Here is a 24,894-nt window from a genome sequence, read left to right as displayed (position 1 = left end):
TCTGGCCGAGGTCTTGCGTAGCGGGCGGTGATAACTCCGAGCCTACAGTCTCCATCTCCGCTTTCCATTCTTGCTCCAGCAGCAAATCGCATTTACTACTGACGGCCATGGTGCGACCAACCACCTTGCGGCCTTTTCGGCCAGCACTACGTGCTCTTCAGCAGCCCAGAGCTCAGACGCCCCTGCTACAGCAACGGCGAGCCTTTCAGCTCTCAAACCGCCGGTCTGCGGAGGAGAAACCGCAGCCGTTCAAGAACCAGCTATATGAGAGTACGCAGCAGCGTTTGAAGCGTGAGCGCGCGGAGCAGGAGCGATATGCGCAGTACCAGACCCAGTCGCAAGGCGGTCGCTATGCAGCCATGATGTTCGGTGAGTGCGCTTCGCTCCTCCAAATTCATCGCGTACGCTAAACAACTTGGCCAAGCTCTGGTCTTCTTCTCCACCGGAGCCTATTATCTAGGTTCCCTCAAACCCGCGAGTCTACCGACAACCTCGACCTCAAACGTGTACGATTTAGACTCGCCACAACATGACATCTCACAGTCGAACCTGCAAGCTGCTTGGGCCGATTTCGTGGAGATAATCGGCAAAGATAATGTTTCCACGGAGCATGCAGACCTTGTGGCGCATGCAGGCTCGGACTGGTCGTCCTATACGACGAAAGAGAATGAGAAGCCTTTTCTGGTCCTCTACCCTTCAACCACAGAGGAAGTCTCCCGCATCATGAAGGTGTGCCATCAGCGTCGCATTCCAGTGACACCATATTCTGGGGGAACGAGCCTAGAGGGTCATTTCGCTCCCACAAGGGGAGGAGTGTGTGTTGATTTCCGCCGCATGGATCGCATTTTGGAGCTACACAGGGGCGATCTGGATGTCGTGGTGCAACCGGCGCTCGGATGGGAGGAGTTGAACGAGCACCTTGCCGACGAGGGCCTCTTCTTCCCACCTGATCCCGGCCCTGGTGCCATGATTGGTGGTATGGTCGGCACTGGTTGCTCGGGAACAAACGCATACAGGTACGGGACAATGCGCGAGTGGGTTCTTTCTTTGACAGTGGTTCTCGCCGACGGCACAATTATCAAGACAAAACAGCGCCCACGCAAGTCAAGCGCCGGCTACGATTTGACGCGTCTCTTCATCGGTAGCGAAGGTACTCTCGGGCTTGTTACGGAAGCAACCTTGAAGTTGACCGTCAAGCCCAAGAGTCAGAGCGTTGCGGTCGCAAGCTTCCCCACTATCCACAGCGCAGCTCAATGCGTAACCCGTGTCGTGGAGGAGGGAATTCCCGTTGCCGGCGTTGAGATCCTAGACGACGTACAAATGAAATGCATTAACGCCAGTGGAACCACTGCACGTCAATGGCAGGAAGCGCCGACCATCTTCTTCAAGTTCACGGGCACCCCAAACGGCGTCAAAGAGCAAATCGGGATGGTCCAGAAGATCGCTTCGGCAACCAAATCAAAATCCTTTGAGTTTGCGCGTGGTGACGATGAGATGCGCTCACTTTGGAGCGCTCGCAAAGAGGCACTTTGGAGTGTTATGGCGATGCGACGAGGTCCTGAGGATCATGTATGGACGACGGATGTGGCTGTCCCTATGAGCAGGTTACCTGATATTATTGAAGCCACCAAGCAAGACATGACACAAAGCGGCTTATTGGCGGGTATTTGCGGCCATGTAGGAGACGGCAACTTTCATGGTAAGCCATACACTTCAGTACTTTCTATTTTTTTTTTTTCAGTTGCTTACATGAATATAGCAATCATCTTGTTCAATGAAGCAGAGAAGAAAACCGCCGAGGGCGTCGTTCATCGGATGGTGAAGCGAGCCGTGGAGATGGAAGGCACCGTAACCGGCGAACATGGCGTTGGTCTCATCAAGCGAGACTACCTTGAGCATGAAGTCGGCGAGTCAACAGTGGACACTATGCGACGGGTAAGTTATTTGACGCCCACTGAGTCTCTCTCATGCAACTGCTAACATGGCCTTTGAAAGCTGAAACTCGCCCTGGATCCGCTCCGCTTGCTCAACTGTGACAAGGTTGTCCGCGTCGAGCCACCTAAGCCTGGAGAGATCAAGGAATGGTAATCATAATGTGCTATGGACATCTACTTTTTTCTTCACTATGGGATCTGCAATCTACCAAGCCTATAACCAGAGAGCGGCCGTCAATCTAGAACAGCAAACATGTCTTAATATCCATATCTCCTACTTTCATATTCATCCCTGGGCTCGTATTCGCGAGAGCCATAGTCTCCGCGGGAACGGTGCTCGTTGCGGGACCCGTAACCTCCAGAGCCATATGCACCACCATACCCTCCTTCTTGAGACTCACCATATCCTCTGCTTTCAGTTTCATCCCTGGGCTGATGATCACGAGAACCATAGTCCCCGCGAGAAGGGTACTCGTTGCGGGTCCCGTAACCCCCAGAGCTGTATTCACCTCCACCATATCCCGTCTGAGACTCTCCATACCCCGAGCTATAGTCCCTATGGATATGTTAGCCTCGACCGAGTGTTGGGCATTTTCCTTGGTTCACTTACTGTCTAGACCTGCTTTCCTGATGGTATTCCTGCTGTTCGTGGCGATACGACGACTGGTTTCCAGACTCGTAAGTTGACTGCGTGTATTCGCTTCTATATTCGCCGCGCTCGGGTCTATAAGACTCCTCTGATGTTTCTTGAACGTATCTGCGTCCCCCATCCTCATGCCTACCCTCGCGCTGGCTATACTCGTATCCGCGGTGTTTGTCCTCGTCGTCGGAGCCGCTGCTGCGTTCTTGTGAGCGCTCTCGGCTGCGATGTTTCTGGTGACGCCGTCTGTGTCGTTTCTCCTCGTCACCCGAAACTTCGCTATCATCCTTGGGTGAATGGTCTCGCTCCCGACTGTGGTGCTTCTGATGCTTGCGGTGTCGGCGCTTCTCCTTTTCTTCGTCACCAGAGTCTTCACTACGTCTGGTCGTGTATTGGTGCTGCTCATAATGCCGCTCATACTGAGGCTCTCGCGTCTCCTGCGTATAACTGTATTCTCTCTCCTCCGTGCGCCGCGATCCGCCTCCGGATTCGTTGAGCAACATGGAGCCAACACCACTCACCAGTCCGCCGACAAGGCCACCGAGTGCCCCACCACCAGCAGCTTCAGCGGCAATCTTCTCAATGCCACTTACATCAGGCTTGCGTCCTTGCCCATATGCTGCGCCATCCTTGTGTACCGTCAGTGGTTTTCCACATCCGTGTCCACAATCTTGCACCCCTTCCTTGTGGTTTTTACCTTCCTTAACACCATTGCGAGAAAGTTGTTCACGAAGGTAATCAATCTCAGAACGTGACTTGTCGCTCCACCACTGTTGGACAGTACCAAACATGATCGAACGGATTTCGCTTTCACCGCCGCGCCCGTATTCATACAATGCCGGGTGGTGGAAAACCCCAAACACAATCCTATCCAAAGTAGCATCGATGTCCGCGTCTTCATCATCCCATAATTCCATCAGCTGAGGCACGGTCCACTTGACAATTTGAGAAGCTATCCGACCAGCCGGCTCGTTCAAGATGTTCGAAAAATGATCCTTGGAAAGCATTGAGTGCGTGGGGTTGGTGCAGTAGTCGTCATTGAAAACAATATGTTGCTGTTCCCTGCTGCTCTGGATGACTTCGGAAGATCCCGTCTGGAGCTCAAGCTTGACCTGCTGAAGAATTGGCAGGATGTAGGGTGCGAGGATCGAGAAAACGGCGACTGTTATCTGCTCCTGGACTTGTTCAATCAAGTCTGGCAGAACCGGTATTTTCTCGATAGCCTCGTTGATCGACTTGAGTAACTCATCGTGCCATTCTAGGACGGGATAAATTTGCTTTTGGACGTCGTCCAGGTAGTTGGCCCACTCCTCCGGCTCACGAGGAGAGATCCCCTGGGTTCTCTCCTTTGCGTGCTCCGACTCGGCTTTGAGTTCATCCATCCTACCAACTTTCTCATCGCTGCTACCAATCAGCCCATCCGGGATCTTACTCAATAAATCCTGGAGAAAGCTGTCAGATGGCGAATCGCTCTGAGATTGGTTGATGACGCCTTCCAAGCCTTGAATTTCAGACTGAGTTGCCTTGTCCGATATTTCACCAAGTACCGAGTGGAAAAAGTCGACCCCGCCAAAAGTGCCTGTAACCAGGGGATAGACAGGTTCACGTAGCCCTTCAATTTCAACCCGGGTACTCCGCCCAACATGAGGGAATACGTCCGTTTCGCCCAGTTGAATAAGGGCTAGCTCGACATAGTTGGAGTGGGCAGCATAATCCTCCAAGCAATGCAATCCGGTTCCGAGAAGGCGGAGAGCTTCGTGCAAATCCTCCTGGTTTCGAGATCTCGCGTACCTTCGGCCAAGCTGAACTGAGCGCGTAAAGACTTGCCGCACAAGTCCAGCGGAGGTTGCAATGCCCACGTGCTCATTGGCAATATAGTTCTTAAGGCCTATAAGATCATCAACATCGCGATCGACCTTCTCACGATTGGAGATTTCGCGTACCTGTTCTAGGATCAATACCCAACTCGAGCTCCTCATCAACAGGGCCTCTGAGACGCCGGTCATAATTCCGGGCGTCTTCACCCTCGGCGTACCCAAGCGGATTGTCGATATGCTCAGTGGGCTGATAGCATCCTAGGCGCTCCGTGGTGACCTCAAATTCCTTGGTACCATAGCTAAAGGTGATCAGCAAAACAGGCGAGGGTCAAGTGCGATGATTCAAGATTATCGTACCCAAAGCTCAGGAAACCTAGAACCCAGAGCAGAATACGAATAGCTTCAGCGCTGACGTATTTCAGGGTGCCGACATCAACAGCTTGGCTGTAGTCTCTCAACCAGTTGCCAAAATAAACGCGCTGCACATCGAGTTTACTAAACTTTCGACCACCGGCAACGCGGGCCAAGGCCAGAGTTAAAAGAACATCCTCAATATCTCCGTGTCGCCAATTCTGGCCCTCAATTTTGGAAAGCGATGCAATATTTCCTGCGCCAAAGGCATGGACCTTTGAGGAGAAGCAGAAGAACACGAAGAGAAATAAGGGTAGGTTCGAGAAAGAAGGACCCATGGCTACGAGATTTTTAGATCGAGCCTGGGCGGTTCAGATGGCGTAGGATAAACAGCTCGATATATCAGTTTAATTTTCTAAAGCAAGGACGAGTCGCATAATCGTATTTCTTTTTCATGAATCTTGACGGGGGAAAGAAGAAAGAGAAACACAAAGAGGAAAAGGAAGAAGTGTTCGTTCAAGTTTGGGCCCCAAGACAGGAGGGGAGATTTCAGCTGCCCCGCCATCTGATGCACAACTCGCGCACAAGGATGGAAGTGATGAGCACTTCTGCTTGGGTGGGGTGATTCGTCTACCACTGGTTGGCAACAGTACAGCTGACATCCATCTTCATGTCCGATTGGGTCTTCGTGGATGTTCACCTGGACAAGTCTGCGAGGTTTGTCCTTTCGATGCAAGCAATGCATGCGTATCTAAGAGTCCAACTGGGATAATTGGCTGGGAAGAATGGCTGATAAGATCAGTCTCCCTCCGTACCGAAATCGGCGCTGCTATAGATTTCAGGCATGTTCAAAGCCTTAGGTTATCTCACCCATAACGCCCAAACAAATAACAGACTAGAAACGACTTCAACCACGACGTTGAAGCCGAAGTTTTGGCGGATCCTCGCGACGCGGAGATCCGAGAGGACTACGGAGTACTAACGGTAGTCGGTGCCATGTATCAGGCAAGGTCCGAGCCAGAATCATCTATCTCAAAGTTATGAGATCAGGAACAACACAACTGCCGATGCAACATTCGCCCAACTTTTCCGATTTCAGGATTCGGCGAGACTATTATGTACCTAGGGAGAGAGGCGCGTTGTGGCAGAAGTACGGGTGGAGCCCAGTATTAGTACATTAACTATTAGTGGTCAGTGGTCAGTGGTCACCGCCCCAAGCGCACTTGGAAAATGAGACTGCAAACAGCTCAATAGTCAACAGGAGAACCAGCCACGTATAAAAGATCATGGATAGGAGGTCGAGAGCATTTGGAAGAACCTGTCCTCCAGCAGCACTGCAAGGCAGAGGGTAGTCTACAAACCTAATGCATCTCTCCCCATGCAATGCATGGAAGGATGGACGTGCTTTGTGCCTTGGGCCTTGGATCGAAAGGTCCGGTTGGTCACACCGACCATGGATGTTTCTCCGCATTCGTCTGATAGCGCCAGTGCGTCGCCGTCCCAAGAGATTCTATGGAGCCCCCTCTCCCCTCAAGGTCCGCCCAGCTCCGGATCCTTCTTAATCTCACCGCCGTCTCCTCCTCCCCCAAGTCAGCCCACCTCTCCAGCCTCGCATTAAATGTGCTAGCAGATTTATCTTTTACTTTATTGCCCATCTTGCCGTCCTCTTTCTCAAGCGATCTTGCCTGAATCGCTCACAGGAATGCTTGCTTGTCTTGTTCTTTGATAAGCCACACGGTTTCCACGCGCTCCCGGCTGCTTAACGAGTTACAGACACCATCGCAATTCGACTTGAGGCGGCAGAAACGATGTATTTGAGGGCACGGCAATAGGTCATATCGCTTCTAGCAGTACGTGGAGCGATTAAGAGGTGTGGAGAGGGGGCGGAACGGGGTGACTCTGGGCTCTGCTAGTTCTATCTACGGCACGCGACTATCAAGTTGTCAACTCGTTCAACCGATAATCTAAGTGCGCAAGAGCTAAGATCAAGCTGCGCATGCCGAACATTTGAAGCACCTTGCATACTGATGGTGCTGTTGTCCAGTGGATTCTCTTAGTCCTGTGAGTAGCCCATTTTACCCAGAGTCGCAACAAGAGCCGGATTGTCGACTGATTTCCTCCGACCCGAAGTGCCCGCGCTACACAACTTGGAACCCCCGGCCATTACTCGTATTTCCAAAAGCTTTCACAGTGTTCCGGAAGTATTCGTTTCCGCCATATTCTCTCACGAATCTCACCGGCGTGCAGGCGTTCAGTTCAGAAATGGCTTCTCCCAGGATTGACAGTCCGTCTAGGAAGCACATCACCAAGGTACAAATCAAGCCTTTGCTGAGGAGGGTCTCTCAGAATGGATCACCGTCGACATCAATTGACCTTTCGCGATCCTCATTTGAACAAGAAGGGTTAGGCATCTATACAAGCTACGAGAGGGACAGCGTCCAGAGTGACCTATACACGAACTTCCCGGCCAGGAGGAAGTTATCCGATTTTCATCGCCGATCCACAAGTGGCACTTCCCAGCTTTCCACAGCCAGCAGCTCTAGTATGGGCAAACCTGGATCGCAGTATGTTCATCCAATGCGTCTTGCTCCACGCGAATATACTCCTCCTTTAGCCGCCCATTCTTGTCAAAACTCCTACTTTGAGAACGATGCTTCACCAAATACGGGGGTCCCAGAAGGGTATATTCCGAACCATTCTTACACAGAAATCAATGATCAGGCTGGTCGCGCCTCGTCCGGACCCAAACCCCGTCTGTCATTGCATATTCAAGATAGCTCCTTTACGCGACTACCTGGAGCCTCGCAGACCAACATAACTGGCCGGTCATCTTTTGGTTACTCAAGAGATAATGCCAGCACACTAGACACTACATCTCCCACGTCGCGGTCATCTCTGGACTTCGTCTTCCGGTCAAGGACACGGACGAGCATGGACCCTGTATCCAGAGCAGCTACAGTTCAAGCAGCACGTCAAGCTTTTGAAGAGAAGGAAGCGGCCAAGACCCGAAAGTTTGAGCAGCAGCGAATGAAGGCTGAAGAAAGACAAATGAAACGAAGAGAGAAGCAAGACCATCGGACGTCGTTGCGAGAAGGAGACATTCAAGAAAAGGGATGGGAAGAAAATCAAGCAAAAAACGACACTACCCAACAGGGGGCACCTCGCCACTCACAATCCACGTCCCAGGCACCTGCAAACTCGGAGAATTGGAAGTCGCAATCGAAAAGCACATGGATGCTTTTCTTAACGTGGTTGAGGACAAGGGTCTTCAAATTTCGAAGAAGAGTTCGCAGGCTGAGCTGACCCGAAATTCTGTTTGAATGATCAATCTCTCTGTAAATAGACATACCATCTTAAATGCCATTTGCACTCAACCTTTGTATTCTTCCGACAGTGTTCTAGGAAGAAGTGGTTCCCTGAAGCTGAACATCAGCTAGTCACGTGCGAAACTGCGCAGGTGGCGTCACCACATCGCCTTGCTCTCGACTTGTACGGCGTGCGCGTTTTGCACTTATAGCAAGCGACTATTACGGTGGACAGGACCGACCTACATTACGCCTTGCGGGTAACTCCACTTATACCTCGCGTTTCAAGTACTTCTCTAATTCCCCGTGAGAGCGAGTGTCTGGGTTGACTCCCAGAGCTCCCCTCCAGCTCGGAGGGAGCGCGTCTCGCCATGGTTTACGACTGGGATGGGAAACGCGAAATATGCTATCAAATGTATATTAGAGACAAAAAAGCGTTGGAGGAGATTATGGATTATATGAGGAACGTTTATCAATTTTCTCCAAGGTACGCCATTACAGCCCAGTCTCTTACAGGCAACTGACCTGAAATGCCTCTGTAGTAAACGTGCATTTCAAACTCAATTCAAACGATGGGGATTTCCTTCGAAACAGAATCCAGCACACAAAAACGTCCAACTCGTCGCGCGCGTTAAGTCACTATGGGAAACAAACACAAGCCAGAGAGATATGCTCCGAATTCTCAATGAAGAGGGCTTTGAGATCAAAGAGCGTGAGCTGATGCGGGTTCGCGCAAAAAATCGTTGGTTACTTCGAGTTCCGAATGGGATGAAAGCACAGCAGGCCGCCCTAGGTCCTGCGCAACCCGCCGAAGACGACGGCCTCCTCGCGTTACAGCAAGAGGTTTACAAAAGTCCAAATCAGTACGAAGAGGCCGAAGCCCTTCCGCCCGACACAGACGGTCAGCGTCCTTTGTCGCCAGGCTTGTCAGCTGATGTAGTCGCCAAACGCAAAGAGCGGCTCGAGAAATTGAAGGCAGAAAGCGCAGAGCGCTGGGCATCCAGGAAGCGTCGCAGGCGCACCAGGGGGTGGGCTGGGTTGCCGGCCGATCCGCCAGGCCCTCCACGTTTCCCTTCAGAGACAACTATTGACGAAAGCAAAAAGTATCTCAATCTCGACAATGCCGCATATCGTGAAGTCAGAGACCACTTCCAGAGGATTTGTGAAAAGGCAGGCTTCATCAAAAAGACTGTTGCCGGGCCTGAAAAATGGCAAGAGGCAAAAAATACGCTGATCCAAGAATCCGAGCATCTTCAGCGGGTATTTTGGGAGGACTCTAACCAACTGGAAGCCAAATCTCTTGCCCTTGATATCGTGTGCACGGACGTCACGAAACGTATGAGGACACTAGAAAGGCGCATGACCATCGCCGAGGCCAAGAATGCACTCGGAATCAACCCAGAAGAGAGTCGACAGATACGCAACGCCTTCTATAATACGCTCAAGCAGGATCACTTCACGAGTAAGCTGGAAGCCGGCGATGAGCACTGGAAAGAGCTCAAGGAGCAATGGATTCAAGGATCAGACCTGCTTCAGCGCATTCTCGCTCCGGGCTCGGCGGATCCAGAGCACGCTACGAAGCTCAAGGCGCTAGAAGTTTTGTGCCGCGATGTAATGAAAAGACTTCGCGATGATCAAACCAAGAGAGATTCCTCTCGCAAGCGACAAGCTCCTTCTACTAACATCCACGTTCCCGACACAACAAACACCGACATTATAACCCCATACGACAACGGTATATCAAATGGCATCAGCACGCTCGCGTCTCAAGCTCTCGCAAGTGCGCCAATTTCCTCTGGTGACCTGGGGGATATGCAAATTGATCCATCGCTTTTGCAGGCTGCGAATGACACAACATTTGCCGCAGCTACACACCATCCAGGAACTACGTTTGAATATGTGGATCCAATGTTAGAGTCAACTATCGTGCCTATCTCGGTCTGTCTCCGTATCAGCCCAGAAAGCGCAGTGTATGCGGACTCCAAGGCATGGATTGCAAAGCTGTCAACCAGATCTCTTGCGGAGCTACGGCAGCTGGTTTCTGCCAAGTTTCCTGGCACCATGGTTGGGAAAATTGAGGCCTGTGACGCGGATACGAATGGTAACAGCGTTACATTTGCGATTGACACCGATCACGAACTTTACGGGTATCTGAGCCATTTCCAGGGACGAAAGGCGACGTTTCTGTTTTGTTTGAGCCAATGATGAAGCCATTTAGTGAATTTTTTGTGGGCCAAGTGAGATCAACTGTGTGCCCAAAATAAGTTAATCATGTGGGGAATTCTATATGCCTGCAAAGTACGTGCGTGGATTATGACCACACCGTGTACGGAAATTCGAAGTACAAAGAGCCAAAACGCATGTACTAACACATCCAATTTCCAGAATCCAGAGGCACCTCACTCAAGCGACGCATCTCACTCAATCGATTCATTTGGTCTCGAATAGTGACGCTGTAACGCCGTGAAGTCATAAGAACTACCAACGATAACCGAGTCGAGGTCCATGCAAGTATTCAGTAGAGTAACCGGGGTTAAAGCAGACGCTGTAAAACATCCAGGACAAGTAATTTCAGGTCGGGGTTCTTGAGAAGCTGCTGCTGCTGCAGAAGGGCTTGATAACCATGGTCGCCAACCCAGTCGACCCCCCGGTAATGGCATCGTCCCATATCGCCGAGAAATTTGGTGCATGTCTCTGTAGTTCAATAGGTATGCCATGGGCATCTGCGATCTCTCGTCGGGATATGCAAAAGGCGTATCAAAGGGTGATGAAGCGGTTATACTTGTTGCGCTTTGGCACGGTCTCTCTCAGACGGATTGTATCTAAATAGTGAATCCGAATTAGAGCTTCAGATTCGCAAAGATTCAGTAACATTGACTTACCGGAGAAGTTTTTCAATGAGATCAACATGTGTCATGATCATTCTGCGACAGCAATAGCGCTTGCAGCCAAGCTGATCCATAGCATCTCTAGACAATTCAGGGTCAGATACCTCGAGCCTCGACTCTTGATAAAGATGAAATTACCCATCCGGGATACCCTCGTCAAGAAGTTGAAGATATCGCTCCCAAAGGTCGCCAACAACCTAGTCAATATATCAATACTTGTCATTAAATATCGGGTCACCCGTAATCACTTTACCTTTCCGCAAGAGAAGCATCGAACTGGGATGATCATCGCGGCAAATGTGAAAGTAATTCAGCAAAGTATATTTTACCGCCCGTTCAGCTTAAACAGCCAGATGATCAAAGAAAAAGAGAATCTGCGACGCTGCTCGCCAGGTGTGAGTTCGCTCGCAGGATGACTGTCAATGTGAGTGGCTTTGATCTGGAGGCGGTGGCTCTGGGAAAGTTTTATGCCAGGGCCCACTGAGCTGGACGCACTAACTATATCTATCCTAGGCACTAGTTCCACTGCCCAGTAAGAATTGAGCTGAGAAAGTCTTTCGGGGAACCCTGAGTTTTTTTTTTTGAGCTCCAGACGAAGTGGTCGATATATCGACGCTTGCCGTGGTTACTCCTATCTACCGAACGGCACTCATCTTCGGCCTGTACCCTGACAGCCGTGTTGCATGCTCACTGCTTTTTCATGTCAGCAACAGGACTCCCAAGCCCGGCGCGGCTTACAAAGCGATCAAGGGCAAGCGATGCAGCACCCAGCAACATGACCAATACCAAGAAAGAAAGAGTGAAGCGCCGCCGGACCTCTACAGGCGAAGAAGGATTAGGAGAGGGCTCCAAACAAGGAAGTGCTCTGGTCTTATCGGAGAGTTTTCAACTTCACCATGCCCTTTCCCCGTCCAACGAACTCGCCCTACGTATCAGCGACAAGGGCGTGACCGCGCCGTCTAAGTCTTGGTCTTTATCGCGGGGGGTCGCGGGACAATTCTCCAGCTTAGATCCTATACTTACGCCTGACGAACTGTAGGTGCTTCGTTGTGTCCCTTCTCAAGTTGAGAATTAACCGCCGTGGCCTCAGATATCTATTCCTCAGCCTCGAGACATGTATCCACGTTTATTCCGTTGCAACTTCGCGCCTTTTTCGCATTTTAGAGCCAAGCGCCTCCGAGACTATAATTAGTTTTCGCCTTTCTCCTACAAACCAGGAACGCCTTCACATAATCACTTCAGCCGGCTCCGTGAGTGAGTGGGACTGGTCAGCCAACAAGCAGCTCGCGTCATGGAGTACGCAGCACAAGACCATCGCGGCACACGTCGTGTCTGAAAACACTGCGGACGAAGAAGGCTCGCGCATATTGCTCTTTTCGTTACGAGAGCGCAAGGATGGGAAGAGGGAGCTAGTAGTTACACCTCTAAATGGGGGGGAGCCCCAGAGCACCTCTGTGCTTGAGACGAACATTAGGGTTGAGGATTTTAGAGTCATCGGGGATGGCCGAATTGCAGTCGTATACGGCGGAACACACTTATTTGTCGGAAGCTCGTTCCATGCTCAGGGCTCGGAGCTATCGAATTACGCTTGGAGAGAGGTCAAATTAGGCGTCAACATCTCATGCGTCGACGTCAAGCAGCACGGGACTCTCAAGCAAACTCACCAACGTGTTTCTGGGACTAATAGACTTCCTAATTTTGATCTAGCCGTGGGTTGCGCGGACGGTTCAATGCTTGTTTATCATGGTGCTCTAAACCTGCTCGGCAAATCGAGCAAACATGATGAAGATAAAAAACTGGCTCCTAGGCGCCTGCATTGGCATCGTGATTCGGTAACAGCTGTGCACTGGTCAAGAGACGGTAGCTACTCTCACTCTTTGCAACTTGAGGACAATGCTGACTACGAGAAAACAGGAAACTACCTCATCTCAGGTGGGCATGAGTCGGTAATGGTTCTGTGGCAATTGGATACAGGCAGAAAGCAATTTCTCCCCCATTTGTCCTCCCCGATTTGCAATATAGTTGTCTCTGAGAGCGGAAACTCGTATGCTGTCAAACTGGCCGATAACCGTGTCGTTGTGTTGTCAGCAAGAGAGTTGCAGCCCATGGCCACTATCATTGGTTTGCAGCTGTGTACCAAAGCACCGAAGACAGCGCTTCAGGCTCCCGCAAAGTCTTTTCAGCCATCGAGAGCGGTTGCAGCGGCTTTGCATCCCCAGCATCCGGAGCAACTGTTAATAACTGTCCCAGCCTCTCACCAAATCACACAAGATAGCATCGCACTAACAAGTGCCCCGGTCCTTCAAACTTATGACATTCGCTCCAACACCCACATATCACGACAAGCTCTCGCACGAACCAATGCAACGACACTAAACATCAGCCCTGACGGGACCCCCATACTCACCCCCGATATCAAGCACATGTCAATTTCGCAGGATGGAAAATGGATGGCCACTGTGGACAGTTGGAGTCCGTATCCTCAAGATATGGAAGCGCTTGACCTGAAAACGAATGCTCGCTCCGAGTATGAGGAACGTTATATAAAGTTCTGGCGCTGGAGCGAGTCTTCTTCCCTTTGGGAGTTAGTTACTCGTATCGATAAGCCACATCTTTCTGACAAGGGCTCCGCGTCCGTTCTGAGTATGTCCTCCCGGCCGCATAGCCACGAATTTGCGACAATAGGATCGGACGCTCTACTGCGAATGTGGCGGCCCATTATCAGACAGCGGTACGGACGAAATAACGACAACTCGGAGCAGGTGCCGGAAACTTGGAAGTGCCGGAGTACAGTTGATTTAAGTGGTTACTTTGAGAGAATCAGCGCCCACCACCCGGCCTCTTTGAGCTCAGCCTCAGTCTGCTTCTCAGAGGATGGCTCAGTTCTCGCTATCTGTCTACAGTCGATATCCACGAACCCTGGGCTCGCGATTCTTCTCGATGTACAAAGTGGCGGTGTTAGGCACAGCAAGGCTGGCGTCTACTATGGAGATATTTGTGCAACATCCTTCCTAGGATGTCAACTCATTATCGCCACAAAGCGATCGGTTTTCGTCTGGGATACGGTTAACGACGTGGTAAAATCCACAGATTCGCCAGAGGTGCAATCACTTAATGGTGATAGTGGCCAACGCCTGCTTGCTGTGAATCATAGAACACACACCTTCGCCATTACATCCACAAAAAGTGCTCAGAAGAAGGCTGGGACGAATAAATTTCGCAAGTCCGGGTACACAGTCCAGGTGTTTGACATGGGTTCTATGTCATTACTCTCTCGTACAAGATTGTCGAAGGAGCCCGTTGCGCTACTTTCGAGCTCCCACTCTGCTGAATATGTTGTTGTTGATGCAGGTGCCAGTATTCAACAACTCGGCTGTCTGGCTAAAGCATCCCAGCCTACTCACACTGATGGTTTGATCGAGTCTACTGATCTGGGATTGGAGGGCTTGTTTGGACGCCAATCCACAGGCGCGACTCAGAAGCCGTTGGCGCCAGTAGTATCCACCGGGAATACCCAGCCATCAGAACGAACTGGGCTGGCGAGTGTCTTTGGCGATACGCCTCCCTTTGTTCTTCCTCCTTCTCGCATAGTTTTCCGTGATCTCGTCAAAGCTCTCACAGCCTAGATACTCTCCAGCTGAAAATAGATTCGATCAAGTTCCCATGTTTTTTTTGACCAGTAGCTATCAGACTTGGTTCCCAGTACATCAAGTATTCTGCTGCAATCTTGACCTCGATCATTCGCGCGCCCGCCATACCACCAACAATCACGTGCCTGCATAACAGAGCATCTTCGAACTCTTCGTCCAGAAACTACATTCAAGGTTCGTTTGAAAGTGTACCTGGCGGATAGTTGATTCCCAGATCGTCCCGGAGGAAGCGCTGGGCAATCATTTTCATCCTTCCAATTAGTCCACCAAACCTGATTGAGCAATATGTACCCCAGCAGCTTGCAGTCAAACTGCGCCGCAAGTTGATTTGGGCATTGCCATTCGCTGACCGCACGAGCTCGGCTTTCCGAAAGTGAACTGATGCCCCCAGCGCAGCAAATCATGTTGTGGCGTGTGTTCGCAGAAGACGCTAAGGAACTAGTCCTGGCTCCTCTCGCTCAAGAGTCGACAGCGGTCTGATCCCAGTCTCAATCTGCCGCGCGCTTCAGACGAGCGGGGAGTTGGCCCCATTTAAAGGATGAGCAGTTCGTTGTCTCAGCCCCAATGCCAACGACTTTCTTCGGCTTATACCTTGTCTCGCCATCGCCTCTCCGTCTCCGCCTCATGACGTTTGTTTACGCTTTCTCGGCTTGATTCCGCGCGTACCTGCGCTTCAAAGCAATGTCCTAGCTCTCTTACAACCACGACATGGTAGCCGCCGCCAACCAGTCAGTCAGACTGTCTTGTCTCTAGGCCTGGCATCGGTATCTCGAATCTCAGACCCTCCTATTGTCCTTATTTGGGGCCCAACAGGATGTGAGCACTTGGCACTCTAGCCCACACGTAAAAGCCTAGCTGTATGCTAACTACGCCCAGGTCCGTCGAAAATAGTCTTCCGGTAGCAACCGCAGATTTTCCCAATCCGCACCCATCTTTGGTCATATCGGCGGCGAATGGGACATCATACGAGCCCAGCAACAGCGAGGATGAATCCGAATCAGACTTCGTAGATACCCCAGCTCAAGCAGCACCACCAGCGCACCCTTCTCAACCGCAACTTACTGTATGTCTCGCTGGCTTGGCATGCTCAAACCGGTGCCGTATTATACGGAGGTTAACTGACACTCGATTTTGTTAGGTCCAAACCGTCAATCCAAATCCGGGCGGCCACGCGAGAACAAGATCCGATGATGACGAACTTCCCAAGTCTGTAATTCACGCGCCTGCTGGATTCAATGAATTTGTGAGCTTTTCTTGGCTTCGCGCGGACTCGCAAGAAGCAGCGGCCGTGGCTAACCGATCTCTACCGGTTTCAGAAACGAGATGCCCAGAAATCGCCGGACGGTTCAACCGCGTCTGACGTAGATGCGCAGCTGTGGTCAGAGTCTTCCCATCTAAGTATCAGGCTTTTACCAGAAAGTGTAGAAGAACGACCATCAAAAGTACCAGCTTAATCCCCCAGTCAGTCAACGCAGCTTTACTGACTGGTTTTAGAAGTTTACCAACAGTCCAATATCCCCTCCTCCCATCACTACCAGCATTGAGCCGGCGCTAGATTGGTCTGAACGAGCAACTCCGCGGGCACAGACAAGGCAGGATTTTGACGAGCTGGACAGGAGATCACATTCGAGTAACCTCGAAGGCGAGTGGTTAACTCCTGGCCGTGCTGGCCTTGCAATTATTAATAGTCGATTAGACATACCAGAGGGCAACGACAACCCCAAAAGAGCCAGCGATGGAACAAATTACAAAACAGATCAGCTTGGTTTGACGAATGAGCACTTTCCAGAGGGATGCGCCGAGATCAAGGCGCTCCAGGCCGCCCTCGTCGAATGCTGGTCCCTTTGCAACACATTGGCCACTCTAAGCTCTATTCATCGAGAGCGAACCAGTCTCGGTCTGGAGACCCAAGATGACGCCTGGAAATCTTGCTGGCGTTTGTGCCAGCAGTTATATGCCGGCCAAGTCGATGACAATGCATCACAGGTCAACCCAACACTGGACCTTTGCCGTGACTTCTGCCAAACGCTCTTTGAAGCCAGGACTCGCGACAATGAGATTTCGGATTCTGTTCTTCGCGTCAGCTTCGAGCTCAATAATCATCTATATAATACACACGACCGTAACCTTCCTGATGCCTTCAGGGAAAGGACGTTGGACTTTTATATTACACTGTGCCACCGCCTCATGAAACAAAGGACACGCGAGCCTGAAACCGATTCTCTATTGAGTGCCTGTTGGTCACTAGCCGAGATGTTGTTCAGTATCCGACAGAGCAAAAAGGAGGGGCGGCCACTGGACGAAGAATTGCTAGGCTCTGCGGTCCAGGCCTGTTGGGAACTTTGTGACATTTTTCGGGAGGGATGGACGCAAAGAAGTTTGCGAAACTCCGATCGTGGGACACCTCGACCAAGTCAAGCGACCTTTGCGCCAGTTGAAAAGCAGTCTAAGCAGTCTGACATGGCCCGTGCGGAGGATGCCATGTTTCGCCAGAGAAATCCTGAGACACCGACAACTATATTCGAAGACGTGGGCACTACTTCTCCTGAGGAAGGACCTGTGCAAAACATCTTCGTGCTTGGCCAGCGCCGGAATGTCACACACACAAACTGGCCCTCCAATGCATCCAGCGTCTCGCGGACGACCCAGTCTTCTGAGCGAACTTCCTCAACAAACACAGTTATAACCCTATCAAATGACGCCAATGTAGTAGGCCTCAGGATTCTGATTACAAAAGCTGCCATAAACAGCGGCTTTCAACGGAATGGATCGCAGAGCCTCTCATCGTTTGTTAAGTCACTCTCTTCCGATGCATTCGGATCTACTTCATGGCAGGTAGCTCTTCTCAAACATTACAAGAGCCTGGTGGCTTTCGAGCCAGCATTCCAGAACGCTGGGCCCCCTAGCAGAGCAAGCGCTATAGACATTGCTAGGGCTGTCAAGCTTATGGCTCAAAGTGGGCAATATTTCTGGCTATATGACCTTTATCGCCTTGTCTTTGGGTTCCATGTCGAGGAAGTGGTGAACAGGGACGGGATCATGTTACAGGCTTAGGTCTTGTCTGGTTTCCAATGGGGTTCTCCTTCCAGCAGAGCTTGACATTCGAGGTCACCTGCCTTTTTTTGCAGATCTACAAATGTGCGGTTTTCCTACATAGAATAATACAACCCACGCTAACACTATTTACATGTGCTATTATAACACATACTAGGGTGCTAATGATCCCTGCTAATATTTACTTGACTAACTAAAGCCAAAGGGGTAGTTATAGGTAATAAACTTATTTCTCTCCAGGGTCATCTTGTGCACAGCCTAGGGGCATATGGCAGTAAGATACTCATGCGCACTAAATAGTGAAGCCTGAAACGGGGCCTAATGTCTTTAGAATCTTCCGCTCGCTTCGATTTACCAGTCATATCTTAGATAATAGATATTTTCCATAACGGTCATGCCTTCTGCTCGTGCGGCATGCTAGAACGACAGCAGCTCCCCCGGTCCCTTTCGCCGAGCTGTTCATAAACAGCAGTACGTACTGTTAGTAGCCTTTCAGGTAACGGTTTCCGTCAGGACTGTCCAATCAGTGGCACTGTCTGCGTGGTGGGCTTGGGTGGAGGTCATAGGTTGGGAGCGTCGAGGACAACAAGGTCTCCAAGCAGAAGGGATAGATGGCTTTACATTTTGCCGCGTATCAAAGCAGATTGATTCATGTCTATCTCTAAAAAATTGGACTGCTGCGGGACGTGGACTTAAGCTACTGGGAATTGCATGTAGTTCAGTACCTCTTCTATGGCCTTCCCCAAATGGTAGGCAAGTCGCTGTAACATGCAAAACAAAGGGCTTTCCTAGACTACGGAGGCTCTAATTATCTGGATACTCATCTTCAATATTACTCACAAATCGCCGTGAAACGCTATCCCATCGCTTGAAGTATTTCCCTGCCACTGCGACAAGATTCGGCGGTAATTGTGAGATATCTGGTGTTATAATCTGGACGTTTTCCTCCGCCACATATCGGACGCTTTTGTCTTCGACACTGGAGGCGCTATTAGTATACTGGTCAACAAGAATGTGGTAGCTGGTAATAATGGTAACACACATAACATGGTAAAAACTTTGATGTCTCCCACTTTGAAGACGATCGACGCCCATCCTTCTCATCCATTGCTCGCCGGCCCCACACTCAGTATCCCACCCCGTAATTATGGCCACATAATTATAGCGGCGATGCCTAAACACCTGCCCAACATGATAGCTAACACCTTTAAGCTGTGCTGTGCGTCTTTTCACCTGCTTTGGTATTTCGTCGACTGTTCGTATGACATGAAGGCTTTCCATGAGATGCTCAAACTCCATGGTGCCCCGGAATATGGGGACAATGTATTGCTCGACAAGGTGAATGTCTGAGGAGAAATCAGTGGCGAGAAGCTCCAACAGCAAGAATAGATGATGCTCTAGCTCCGCTGGTCGGAGGGGGTTCGAAAACATTAGAGATGACCAAAGAGCAGCATATCTTGCGCAACCAGGATCAACCGGTACCAAATGTGCACCAGCAAAATGAGTAATGCGCTGCAACGAATTCAGGACGTTTTTACTGCACCGTGAGACAATTTCCGATGCCCTCGATTCTCCGAGAAATGCAGACTGTTCGACTGCCGATGCCCCTAAGAAACTCAACTGCGCTTTCAAGTCCGCTACAGGAGTCTCTTGGTCGGAACGAAAGGGGTCCATGTAGATGGGTTCACCTGTGCTACCATGGTGGAGCGCATTACCGTCAATGTCGAGACCTGGCCGTGGTATGACTATGACATGAACATGGAAAGGAAACCCACAGGGGCGGGCATTTAACCCTAACCTCTGAGCGATATGGCAGTAGATTACTGCCGACACCAAAGGCAGTGAGTTATGCCCAGGATCATCCAAGGCAAGCCCCAGGAAGTTATGCTCCAAACAGTGATACTCACGCTCGGGCTCGATGCCAATTAGATTATGAGTTCTCAGAAATGAGGCAATGATGCTCGCCTGCTCACGACTGCTCAAATCTTGTATGTCCGGATACTCCGTACAAAGGCGGGAGAGAATTTCATCCAAGCTAGCATTTATCTGCGTCGGTTGTGTTAGCACCTGCACTAATGTCCGTTGCCTTGGTTCGGATGGCCTACCTCGTCAAAATTCCCATACCTACTTTCAGGTATGAAAAGGTCAAAAGCACCGAGCGCATTCGCAAGCGGTATTTCACCACCATTCCTTAGGCTGGCCCATTCTGGAATAGCGATACTTCGATGAAGGCAGGTCAAAAGTGCCTTTGCGTAATACCTTGAGGGCCATTGATTAGACAGAAAGATGCTTCGAGCGGTAATTGGCAACAAACCTCCTAGCTAGGTGATCCTCTGCTTCCGAACCGATGGAGAGACTGCGCAAGAGGCTGTCTTTGGCATCATATCCGAAGTTGATAACCGATCTAAACTTCTCTATCCTCCCAGTCTGGCTGATAAGGATACTATCCAAAAGGCGAGTGGTGGCAACGTCGACGAGGTGTCTGGATCTGTATAGTGCTTTCCAATCCACGGTAAATACAGGACTCGACAGCTTGGTCGGCATATCATGCCACCGGGCCCAAAATCTGAAATGTGTCTGACAGTAGATCCTCCATAGTAGTTGCTCGTTGGTAGCGCCTCGAAATCGACGAGCGGTGCGTTCCAAAGCACAGGTGTCGGAAGGTCGACAAAACAACAGAATACTATGCAGTATCTCTTCAGGAAGATCGTTGAGAGACAAGACCATTCCGGGACATCAAGCACAGCAAAATCAGCTGGGAAGGGTAAGAGGTCTTCAGTTTCATGTCTGTAAGAGGGGAACTTGGTTCGACTTGCCAGTGGTTTTACTCCGTACTAGTTAGCAAAAGAATGACGAACTCCAAGCCAAGCAATGCCGCTTCCGGCCCAGATTTTGTCGCTCGAACTTGGAAGTTTGATCCAACCCACACAAGTGAGCACACCAGACATGGGCCAGGGCCACTCAACACCACAGTCGGGCTCTGGGGAGTCGGGGGACACACTTGCTGAGAAGAAAGACTACTACGAACTTCTGGAACTGGAACAAAATGCCTCGCCAGAAGAGTGCGTGATTCTATAATTTTCGACTGGCAAAGCACACAAAGCTAATTAATTTCCTGCTATTTCTCTCTCACAGGATCAAAAAGGCTTACAGAAGGAAGGCTCTGGAGCTACATCCCGATCGAAACTACGGGAACGTTGAGGCTGCGACGAATCTCTTTGCAGAGATTCAAGCTGCCTACGAAGTGCTTTCTGATCCACAAGAACGATCGTGGTATGACACTCATCGTGATGCCTTCTTGGGCGGCGACGGGGGTGTCGATACTCCTGATTTCTCCTACAATGTTCGAATGACAACTTCAGCCGATATCCTAAAGTTATTCTCAAAATTCAGTCCCCGAATGGAGTTTACGGACTCACCCAATGGTTTTTACGGCGGCCTCCGAGAAACATTTGCACAAATCGCCTTGGAAGAAGAGATGGCTTGTCGCTGGGAAGATACGGATGTGATTGAGTATCCATCCTTCGGGTCTCGCGATGATGATTCTCAGGTGGTGCGTCGATTTTACGCTTTATGGGGCAGCTTCTCGACCAAGAAGTCTTTCTCTTGGAAAGACGCCTATCGTCTCTCAGAGGCTCCTGATCGCCGTGTACGTCGGCTAATGGAAAAAGAAAACAAACGTATGAGGGAAGCTGCCATTCGCGAATTCAACGACGCTGTAAGGTCACTTGTGGGTTTCGTGAAAAAGCGAGACCCACGTTACAAGTCCTATAAGAACAGTTTAACACTGCACCATGAATCTCTTCGCCAGTCTGCAGCTGCGCAGGCAACAAGGTCCCGAGCGGCGAACCAGGCAAAACTGGGCCACCATGTCCTTCAAGACTGGGCAAAATCCGAGGAGCTTGATGATGGCGTCTCGGAGAGCTCAGAAGGTGAGGCTGAACATTTTGAATGCATTGTTTGCCGCAAGACTTTTAAAAGCCAGAATCAGTTTCAGGCTCATGAGCGCAGTAAAAAACACATCAAAGCTGTCAAACAGCTGCGCTGGGAGATGAAGCTTCAGGACGAAGAACTTGACTTACGGGAGGTTTCAACAACGGATGTGGACCACACTCTTCCGTTCGAAAAAGGCTTCGTCGATGATGAACCAGTGGCCACCGCGCCCATTCATCCGGAGCTAACTCAAGGTCAATCACAAGATATCCCCAACGGCTTGAACGACAGCCCGTCAACGACCGGATCCATCCATGGTTCCGATGAAGATGATAAGCAAGCCGATCGCGTTGAAGAGTTGACTGGATCGGAATATGAGCAGGATTATGCCCCCAGGGATGTTTTCGAGGAGCGGCTAGACCGAAGAAGCTCTCTCAGTCAGCAAGAGCAGAATATAAGCTTGGATGACTTATCTCGAGGTCTGTCGGCATCGAGATTGACCGAAGCCCCCTCTGCGTCCAAGGCCAAAATAGGAAAAGCAAAGCAAAAGCGTGCGAAAAAGGCTCAGCTTGCTGAAACGAAATCAGACTCCACAGCTTGCTCTATATGCAATGCACCTTTTCCATCCAGGAATAAACTCTTCTCTCACATTAAACAAAATCACGGGCGACGCTAACTTACACGCATTCAAACCTACGCTCTGTTTGAGTAGCGCTGTTCGTTTACACTTCCATGTTGACTGCTTGAGATAGAATGCATTGGTTCTGGTCTGCAACCTGAACGGTCCGACATTCTTGACAAAATAATATGCGGAACTCGCGATGGTTTGAATGTTGCCTGCTAGCATCTTCGGTCCGCCTCCGGCGCGCTGCAGCTACAGTGCAGGATTGCCTATCCAAGGCCAGCTTTCGAGTTCTTCACTACATGCGAGACCGGGAGGAGAATGCCTTTGTTGTGAGTAGCACCAAGAGCAGTCCCTCTACTCCACCCCATCTTTTCCAGCATTGCTCTCCCTATATTCTCGGCTCCTATTTCGGGTGCCGACGCGCCGACAACATCCCCATCCATATACGAAACATTGCCCTGGCCAGCCTTGGCTTTGTTTGGGCGAGCGCCTGTTTTATCCCATGCCTTCAACGCACGGGGGCCAAACTTCTCCCGTGACAATACCCGGTCTAGCTGAGAGATAGTCTTCGGCGTGTACTTCGGGGTGCGCGTGGTTTTCGACAAGACGGGAAATCGCAGTGAGCCCTTCCCTCGCGACTTCGAGGTCAAACGTAAGACATGGGCCATGTCATGAACTAGCATTCTCCGATGCTTGGTCATAGGAGGGAGGGACAGGCTGCGGATTAGACTAGTATTAGCCCAAATTTCGCTGGCACCACGGGGGAGGAAGCCATATACACACTTGTTTTTCGGTGACAGTATAAAGAGACGTATCTCGGATTTCAAGTCCTCAATACCAATACCATCAACATACTTGACATTCAAGTCCGGGTCGTTCTTGCGTCGGCCAAGTAATCCTTGGGCTCGGAGCTGCTCCCGCTCCTTCTTTTTTGACTTTTTCTTGAGTCTATCGTGATTCCAGGCATTTAACATCTCCGCCTCCAACTCCTCGTCAACGTCAAAGTTGAAGTGATCAGAACCTTTCTTTGCCTTTTCCCGCAGGCTCGGTCGACTAAAATCCATGATATCGAAGCCATAGTAGGGATCCAGTTCCAGCGCATCAGCAAAGGTGGAGGCTGCGGCGAATTTGCTCTTCTTGTGGCCTGCCTTCGATCGACCAAAGGAAACAAATTCTGCCAAACTATCAAGATCCAGGTCTCCCGACATTTCAGGACCGTCAGAATGCAAAACCCCGCTGTCCGAATCGAGGACCATATCATGGGAACCTTTCACCGGAGCCTCGACTTTTGGATCCTCGTCTTGATCGCGGTCCTCGTTCGGTGAAGACGACGAATCGTCGTCGTCAGAGGTGTCATCCATGTTCGCAATATAATCGGCTAGTATCTGATCTTCATCGGACGTCTCAGAGTCCCTGTACATAGCATAGTCGTCGATCTGGATGTAATCAGGAGACTCATTGATGGAGGAAGCTATTCTAGGACCTGATACATCCGTTGAAGCGCCATGATCGGGCACATTGAGCGCAGGCTCACAAGGAGCGTCCTCTTGAGAGCCGGGGGTGGTGAGGATATTCTGCACAGGTTTGACCAGATATGACTCTTTTCTGTTACGTCGACCCCGAAAGACAACCTCGTCCTCACTGGAGTCTTCAGGTGTAGGTGACCGCTGTTGGACAGTGGGGCGCAATACCGTCGTGACCGCAGTGATGCTGTCCGTCATTGGTTTATTTTCAGTGTCAAGCTGAACTTCCGCGGTAGGTTCATGGTCGGGCTCTGGGCATTGGATTTGACCATCCTCAGAGGGTGTTGATGTTGAATCAGACTTCTGGGCCGGTTCTATGTTGCCTGCACTCACAAACTGGACGGCCCGGTGGCGGAGTTGCGTATCCGTGCGCCATAGACTTCGTCCTTCAGTATTCCGAGCCTCCTCTTGCATAGAGATATAGTTTTGTTTGATTCCTTTTCGTGGTTAGTGTGATCGCAATCAGGCCGGATGGGATCAGAATGGCCGCACCTGCCTGACTGTTTTTGCTAGCAGTCTTCTTGCTGGCCTTTCTCAGTTTCCCCTTGTTGGAGCGAGCCATGATTATTATTCACGGCGGATGTTCTGGCAATATATTCATTAAGTTTTTGAGATTTGGGTTAAGCGTTGTTCACAAGTTGAAGGGTCTGTCAAAAGATTGAAGTGTTTGCCGCTGATTCACCGCCCGACTGGGTTGACAGCATAAATCCTCAGGCGCCCACTCTGGCTACTGCATAATAACTAATTTTCTAGAATTCTGATGGTAGTTAGTTGGCCACTAAGATTATATTACTTATTATAGTATATCAAGGGAAATGGAGAAGCTTGATTCTTTACCTATAATTAGGTAATTAACAAAGGGACTATGAAGCTGAAGATAATGGCATTCATTGATCTCATATAAAGTGTAAGGCCTTGGAGGATCACACGTGGTGGTTGATCTCAGGCTTACAAGGTCCTAGTGCGCTACTTAATGGGTTCCAGGGGAATCGCGAGGTATCTCGCGATTCATGTTGGTTTTTTGGTAAGACTCTGGAAGGACACGTGACCTGGCACAGCACCTTTACATAAAGGTCCTTGGCCTTGGTAGGGGTTGCAAATGACAAAAGTGGCTATGACGGAAGAAGAATGCATTGAGCTATCTAGCTAATAAGAGAGGTAAAGAAGAAGAAAA

General features: G+C 50.4%; 10 protein-coding genes across 10 annotated transcripts; 6 read left to right on the top strand and 4 right to left on the bottom strand.

The window, feature by feature from the left end:
• The first annotated feature begins 1 nt into the window (after position 1).
• Positions 2 to 2,314, top strand: BJX68DRAFT_195862 (uncharacterized protein). Its single transcript, XM_071037478.1, has 4 exons — positions 2 to 369; positions 425 to 1,699; positions 1,760 to 1,935; positions 1,996 to 2,314. Exons 1-4 carry the CDS (start codon positions 108 to 110, stop codon positions 2,086 to 2,088), a joined length of 1,806 nt encoding a protein of 601 aa, XP_070893696.1. The 5' UTR covers positions 2 to 107; the 3' UTR covers positions 2,089 to 2,314.
• On the bottom strand, positions 2,087 to 5,434 carry BJX68DRAFT_195866 (heterokaryon incompatibility protein Het-C-domain-containing protein). Its single transcript, XM_071037479.1, has 4 exons — positions 4,749 to 5,434; positions 4,518 to 4,690; positions 2,545 to 4,462; positions 2,087 to 2,490 (listed from the first exon to the last, which is right to left on the bottom strand). The coding sequence occupies exons 1-4, from the start codon at positions 5,078 to 5,080 to the stop codon at positions 2,193 to 2,195; spliced, it is 2,721 nt and encodes a 906-aa protein (XP_070893695.1). The 5' UTR covers positions 5,081 to 5,434; the 3' UTR covers positions 2,087 to 2,192.
• An 856-nt stretch (positions 5,435 to 6,290) lies between these two features.
• Positions 6,291 to 8,187, top strand: BJX68DRAFT_195840 (uncharacterized protein). Its single transcript, XM_071037477.1, has 2 exons — positions 6,291 to 6,803; positions 6,873 to 8,187. Exon 2 carries the CDS (start codon positions 7,005 to 7,007, stop codon positions 8,043 to 8,045), a length of 1,041 nt encoding a protein of 346 aa, XP_070893694.1. The 5' UTR covers positions 6,291 to 6,803; positions 6,873 to 7,004; the 3' UTR covers positions 8,046 to 8,187.
• Positions 8,188 to 8,250: 63 nt separating this feature from the next.
• BJX68DRAFT_195832 (Clr5 domain-containing protein) lies at positions 8,251 to 10,329 on the top strand. The gene is made up of 2 exons (XM_071037476.1): positions 8,251 to 8,534; positions 8,590 to 10,329. The coding sequence occupies exons 1-2, from the start codon at positions 8,419 to 8,421 to the stop codon at positions 10,250 to 10,252; spliced, it is 1,779 nt and encodes a 592-aa protein (XP_070893693.1). The 5' UTR covers positions 8,251 to 8,418; the 3' UTR covers positions 10,253 to 10,329.
• A 494-nt stretch (positions 10,330 to 10,823) lies between these two features.
• Positions 10,824 to 11,224, bottom strand: BJX68DRAFT_258729 (DNA-directed RNA polymerase core subunit RPB10; the record flags this gene model as incomplete). The annotated part of the gene is made up of 4 exons (XM_071043585.1): positions 10,824 to 10,869; positions 10,930 to 11,016; positions 11,074 to 11,132; positions 11,189 to 11,224. 4 exons carry the CDS (start codon positions 11,222 to 11,224, stop codon positions 10,824 to 10,826), a joined length of 228 nt encoding a protein of 75 aa, XP_070893692.1.
• A 302-nt stretch (positions 11,225 to 11,526) lies between these two features.
• On the top strand, positions 11,527 to 14,600 carry BJX68DRAFT_247329 (WD repeat protein). The gene is made up of 3 exons (XM_071041762.1): positions 11,527 to 11,970; positions 12,026 to 12,795; positions 12,850 to 14,600. Exons 1-3 carry the CDS (start codon positions 11,636 to 11,638, stop codon positions 14,559 to 14,561), a joined length of 2,817 nt encoding a protein of 938 aa, XP_070893691.1. The 5' UTR covers positions 11,527 to 11,635; the 3' UTR covers positions 14,562 to 14,600.
• Positions 14,601 to 15,149: 549 nt separating this feature from the next.
• On the top strand, positions 15,150 to 17,639 carry BJX68DRAFT_271955 (uncharacterized protein; the record flags this gene model as incomplete). The annotated part of the gene is made up of 5 exons (XM_071047087.1): positions 15,150 to 15,214; positions 15,462 to 15,648; positions 15,724 to 15,828; positions 15,902 to 16,027; positions 16,080 to 17,639. The coding sequence occupies 5 exons, from the start codon at positions 15,150 to 15,152 to the stop codon at positions 17,637 to 17,639; spliced, it is 2,043 nt and encodes a 680-aa protein (XP_070893690.1).
• A 444-nt stretch (positions 17,640 to 18,083) lies between these two features.
• On the bottom strand, positions 18,084 to 20,677 carry BJX68DRAFT_195701 (Hemimethylated DNA-binding protein YccV like-domain-containing protein). Its single transcript, XM_071037474.1, has 4 exons — positions 19,954 to 20,677; positions 19,745 to 19,898; positions 18,682 to 19,685; positions 18,084 to 18,618 (listed from the first exon to the last, which is right to left on the bottom strand). The coding sequence occupies exons 1-4, from the start codon at positions 20,364 to 20,366 to the stop codon at positions 18,444 to 18,446; spliced, it is 1,746 nt and encodes a 581-aa protein (XP_070893689.1). The 5' UTR covers positions 20,367 to 20,677; the 3' UTR covers positions 18,084 to 18,443.
• Positions 20,586 to 22,248, top strand: BJX68DRAFT_258726 (putative C2H2 finger domain protein; the record flags this gene model as incomplete). The annotated part of the gene is made up of 2 exons (XM_071043584.1): positions 20,586 to 20,701; positions 20,775 to 22,248. 2 exons carry the CDS (start codon positions 20,586 to 20,588, stop codon positions 22,246 to 22,248), a joined length of 1,590 nt encoding a protein of 529 aa, XP_070893688.1.
• Positions 22,249 to 22,355: 107 nt separating this feature from the next.
• Positions 22,356 to 24,435, bottom strand: BJX68DRAFT_195715 (putative R3H and G-patch domain protein). Its single transcript, XM_071037475.1, has 2 exons — positions 22,981 to 24,435; positions 22,356 to 22,914 (listed from the first exon to the last, which is right to left on the bottom strand). Exons 1-2 carry the CDS (start codon positions 24,132 to 24,134, stop codon positions 22,464 to 22,466), a joined length of 1,605 nt encoding a protein of 534 aa, XP_070893687.1. The 5' UTR covers positions 24,135 to 24,435; the 3' UTR covers positions 22,356 to 22,463.
• Positions 24,436 to 24,894: the final 459 nt, after the last annotated feature.

This window comes from Aspergillus pseudodeflectus (genome assembly GCF_044049435.1).
Source record: "Aspergillus pseudodeflectus strain CBS 756.74 chromosome Unknown BJX68scaffold_71, whole genome shotgun sequence".
NCBI classification, from domain to species: Eukaryota; Fungi; Ascomycota; class Eurotiomycetes; order Eurotiales; family Aspergillaceae; genus Aspergillus; species Aspergillus pseudodeflectus.
Note: the sequence above shows the minus strand (reverse complement) of the source record. Positions and strands in the feature narration are given on the sequence as shown.

Bases quoted from the DNA above. Each gene is read 5' to 3' on its own strand.
- BJX68DRAFT_195862 (XM_071037478.1), top strand. From the start codon at position 108: ATGGTGCGACCAACCACCTTGCGGCCTTTTCGGCCAGCACTACGTGCT. The intron at 1,700-1,759 runs GTAAGCCATACA...ACATGAATATAG, and splicing joins AGGAGACGGCAACTTTCATG to CAATCATCTTGTTCAATGAA. The intron at 1,936-1,995 runs GTAAGTTATTTG...GGCCTTTGAAAG, and splicing joins CAGTGGACACTATGCGACGG to CTGAAACTCGCCCTGGATCC.
- BJX68DRAFT_195866 (XM_071037479.1), bottom strand. From the start codon at position 5,080: ATGGGTCCTTCTTTCTCGAACCTACCCTTATTTCTCTTCGTGTTCTTC. The intron at 4,691-4,748 runs GTACGATAATCT...GATCACCTTTAG, and splicing joins CTAGGTTTCCTGAGCTTTGG to CTATGGTACCAAGGAATTTG. The intron at 2,491-2,544 runs GTAAGTGAACCA...ACATATCCATAG, and splicing joins CAGGAAAGCAGGTCTAGACA to GGACTATAGCTCGGGGTATG.
- BJX68DRAFT_195840 (XM_071037477.1), top strand. From the start codon at position 7,005: ATGGCTTCTCCCAGGATTGACAGTCCGTCTAGGAAGCACATCACCAAG.
- BJX68DRAFT_195832 (XM_071037476.1), top strand. From the start codon at position 8,419: ATGGTTTACGACTGGGATGGGAAACGCGAAATATGCTATCAAATGTAT. The intron at 8,535-8,589 runs GTACGCCATTAC...ATGCCTCTGTAG, and splicing joins GTTTATCAATTTTCTCCAAG to TAAACGTGCATTTCAAACTC.
- BJX68DRAFT_247329 (XM_071041762.1), top strand. From the start codon at position 11,636: ATGTCAGCAACAGGACTCCCAAGCCCGGCGCGGCTTACAAAGCGATCA. The intron at 11,971-12,025 runs GTAGGTGCTTCG...CCGTGGCCTCAG, and splicing joins ATACTTACGCCTGACGAACT to ATATCTATTCCTCAGCCTCG. The intron at 12,796-12,849 runs GTAGCTACTCTC...ACGAGAAAACAG, and splicing joins TGTGCACTGGTCAAGAGACG to GAAACTACCTCATCTCAGGT.
- BJX68DRAFT_195701 (XM_071037474.1), bottom strand. From the start codon at position 20,366: ATGGTCTTGTCTCTCAACGATCTTCCTGAAGAGATACTGCATAGTATT. The intron at 19,899-19,953 runs GTTTGTTGCCAA...ATGGCCCTCAAG, and splicing joins GAGGATCACCTAGCTAGGAG to GTATTACGCAAAGGCACTTT. The intron at 18,619-18,681 runs GTGTGTTACCAT...TAGCGCCTCCAG, and splicing joins CAAAGTTTTTACCATGTTAT to TGTCGAAGACAAAAGCGTCC.
- BJX68DRAFT_195715 (XM_071037475.1), bottom strand. From the start codon at position 24,134: ATGCAAGAGGAGGCTCGGAATACTGAAGGACGAAGTCTATGGCGCACG. The intron at 22,915-22,980 runs GTGTGTATATGG...TCTAATCCGCAG, and splicing joins ATACTGTCACCGAAAAACAA to CCTGTCCCTCCCTCCTATGA.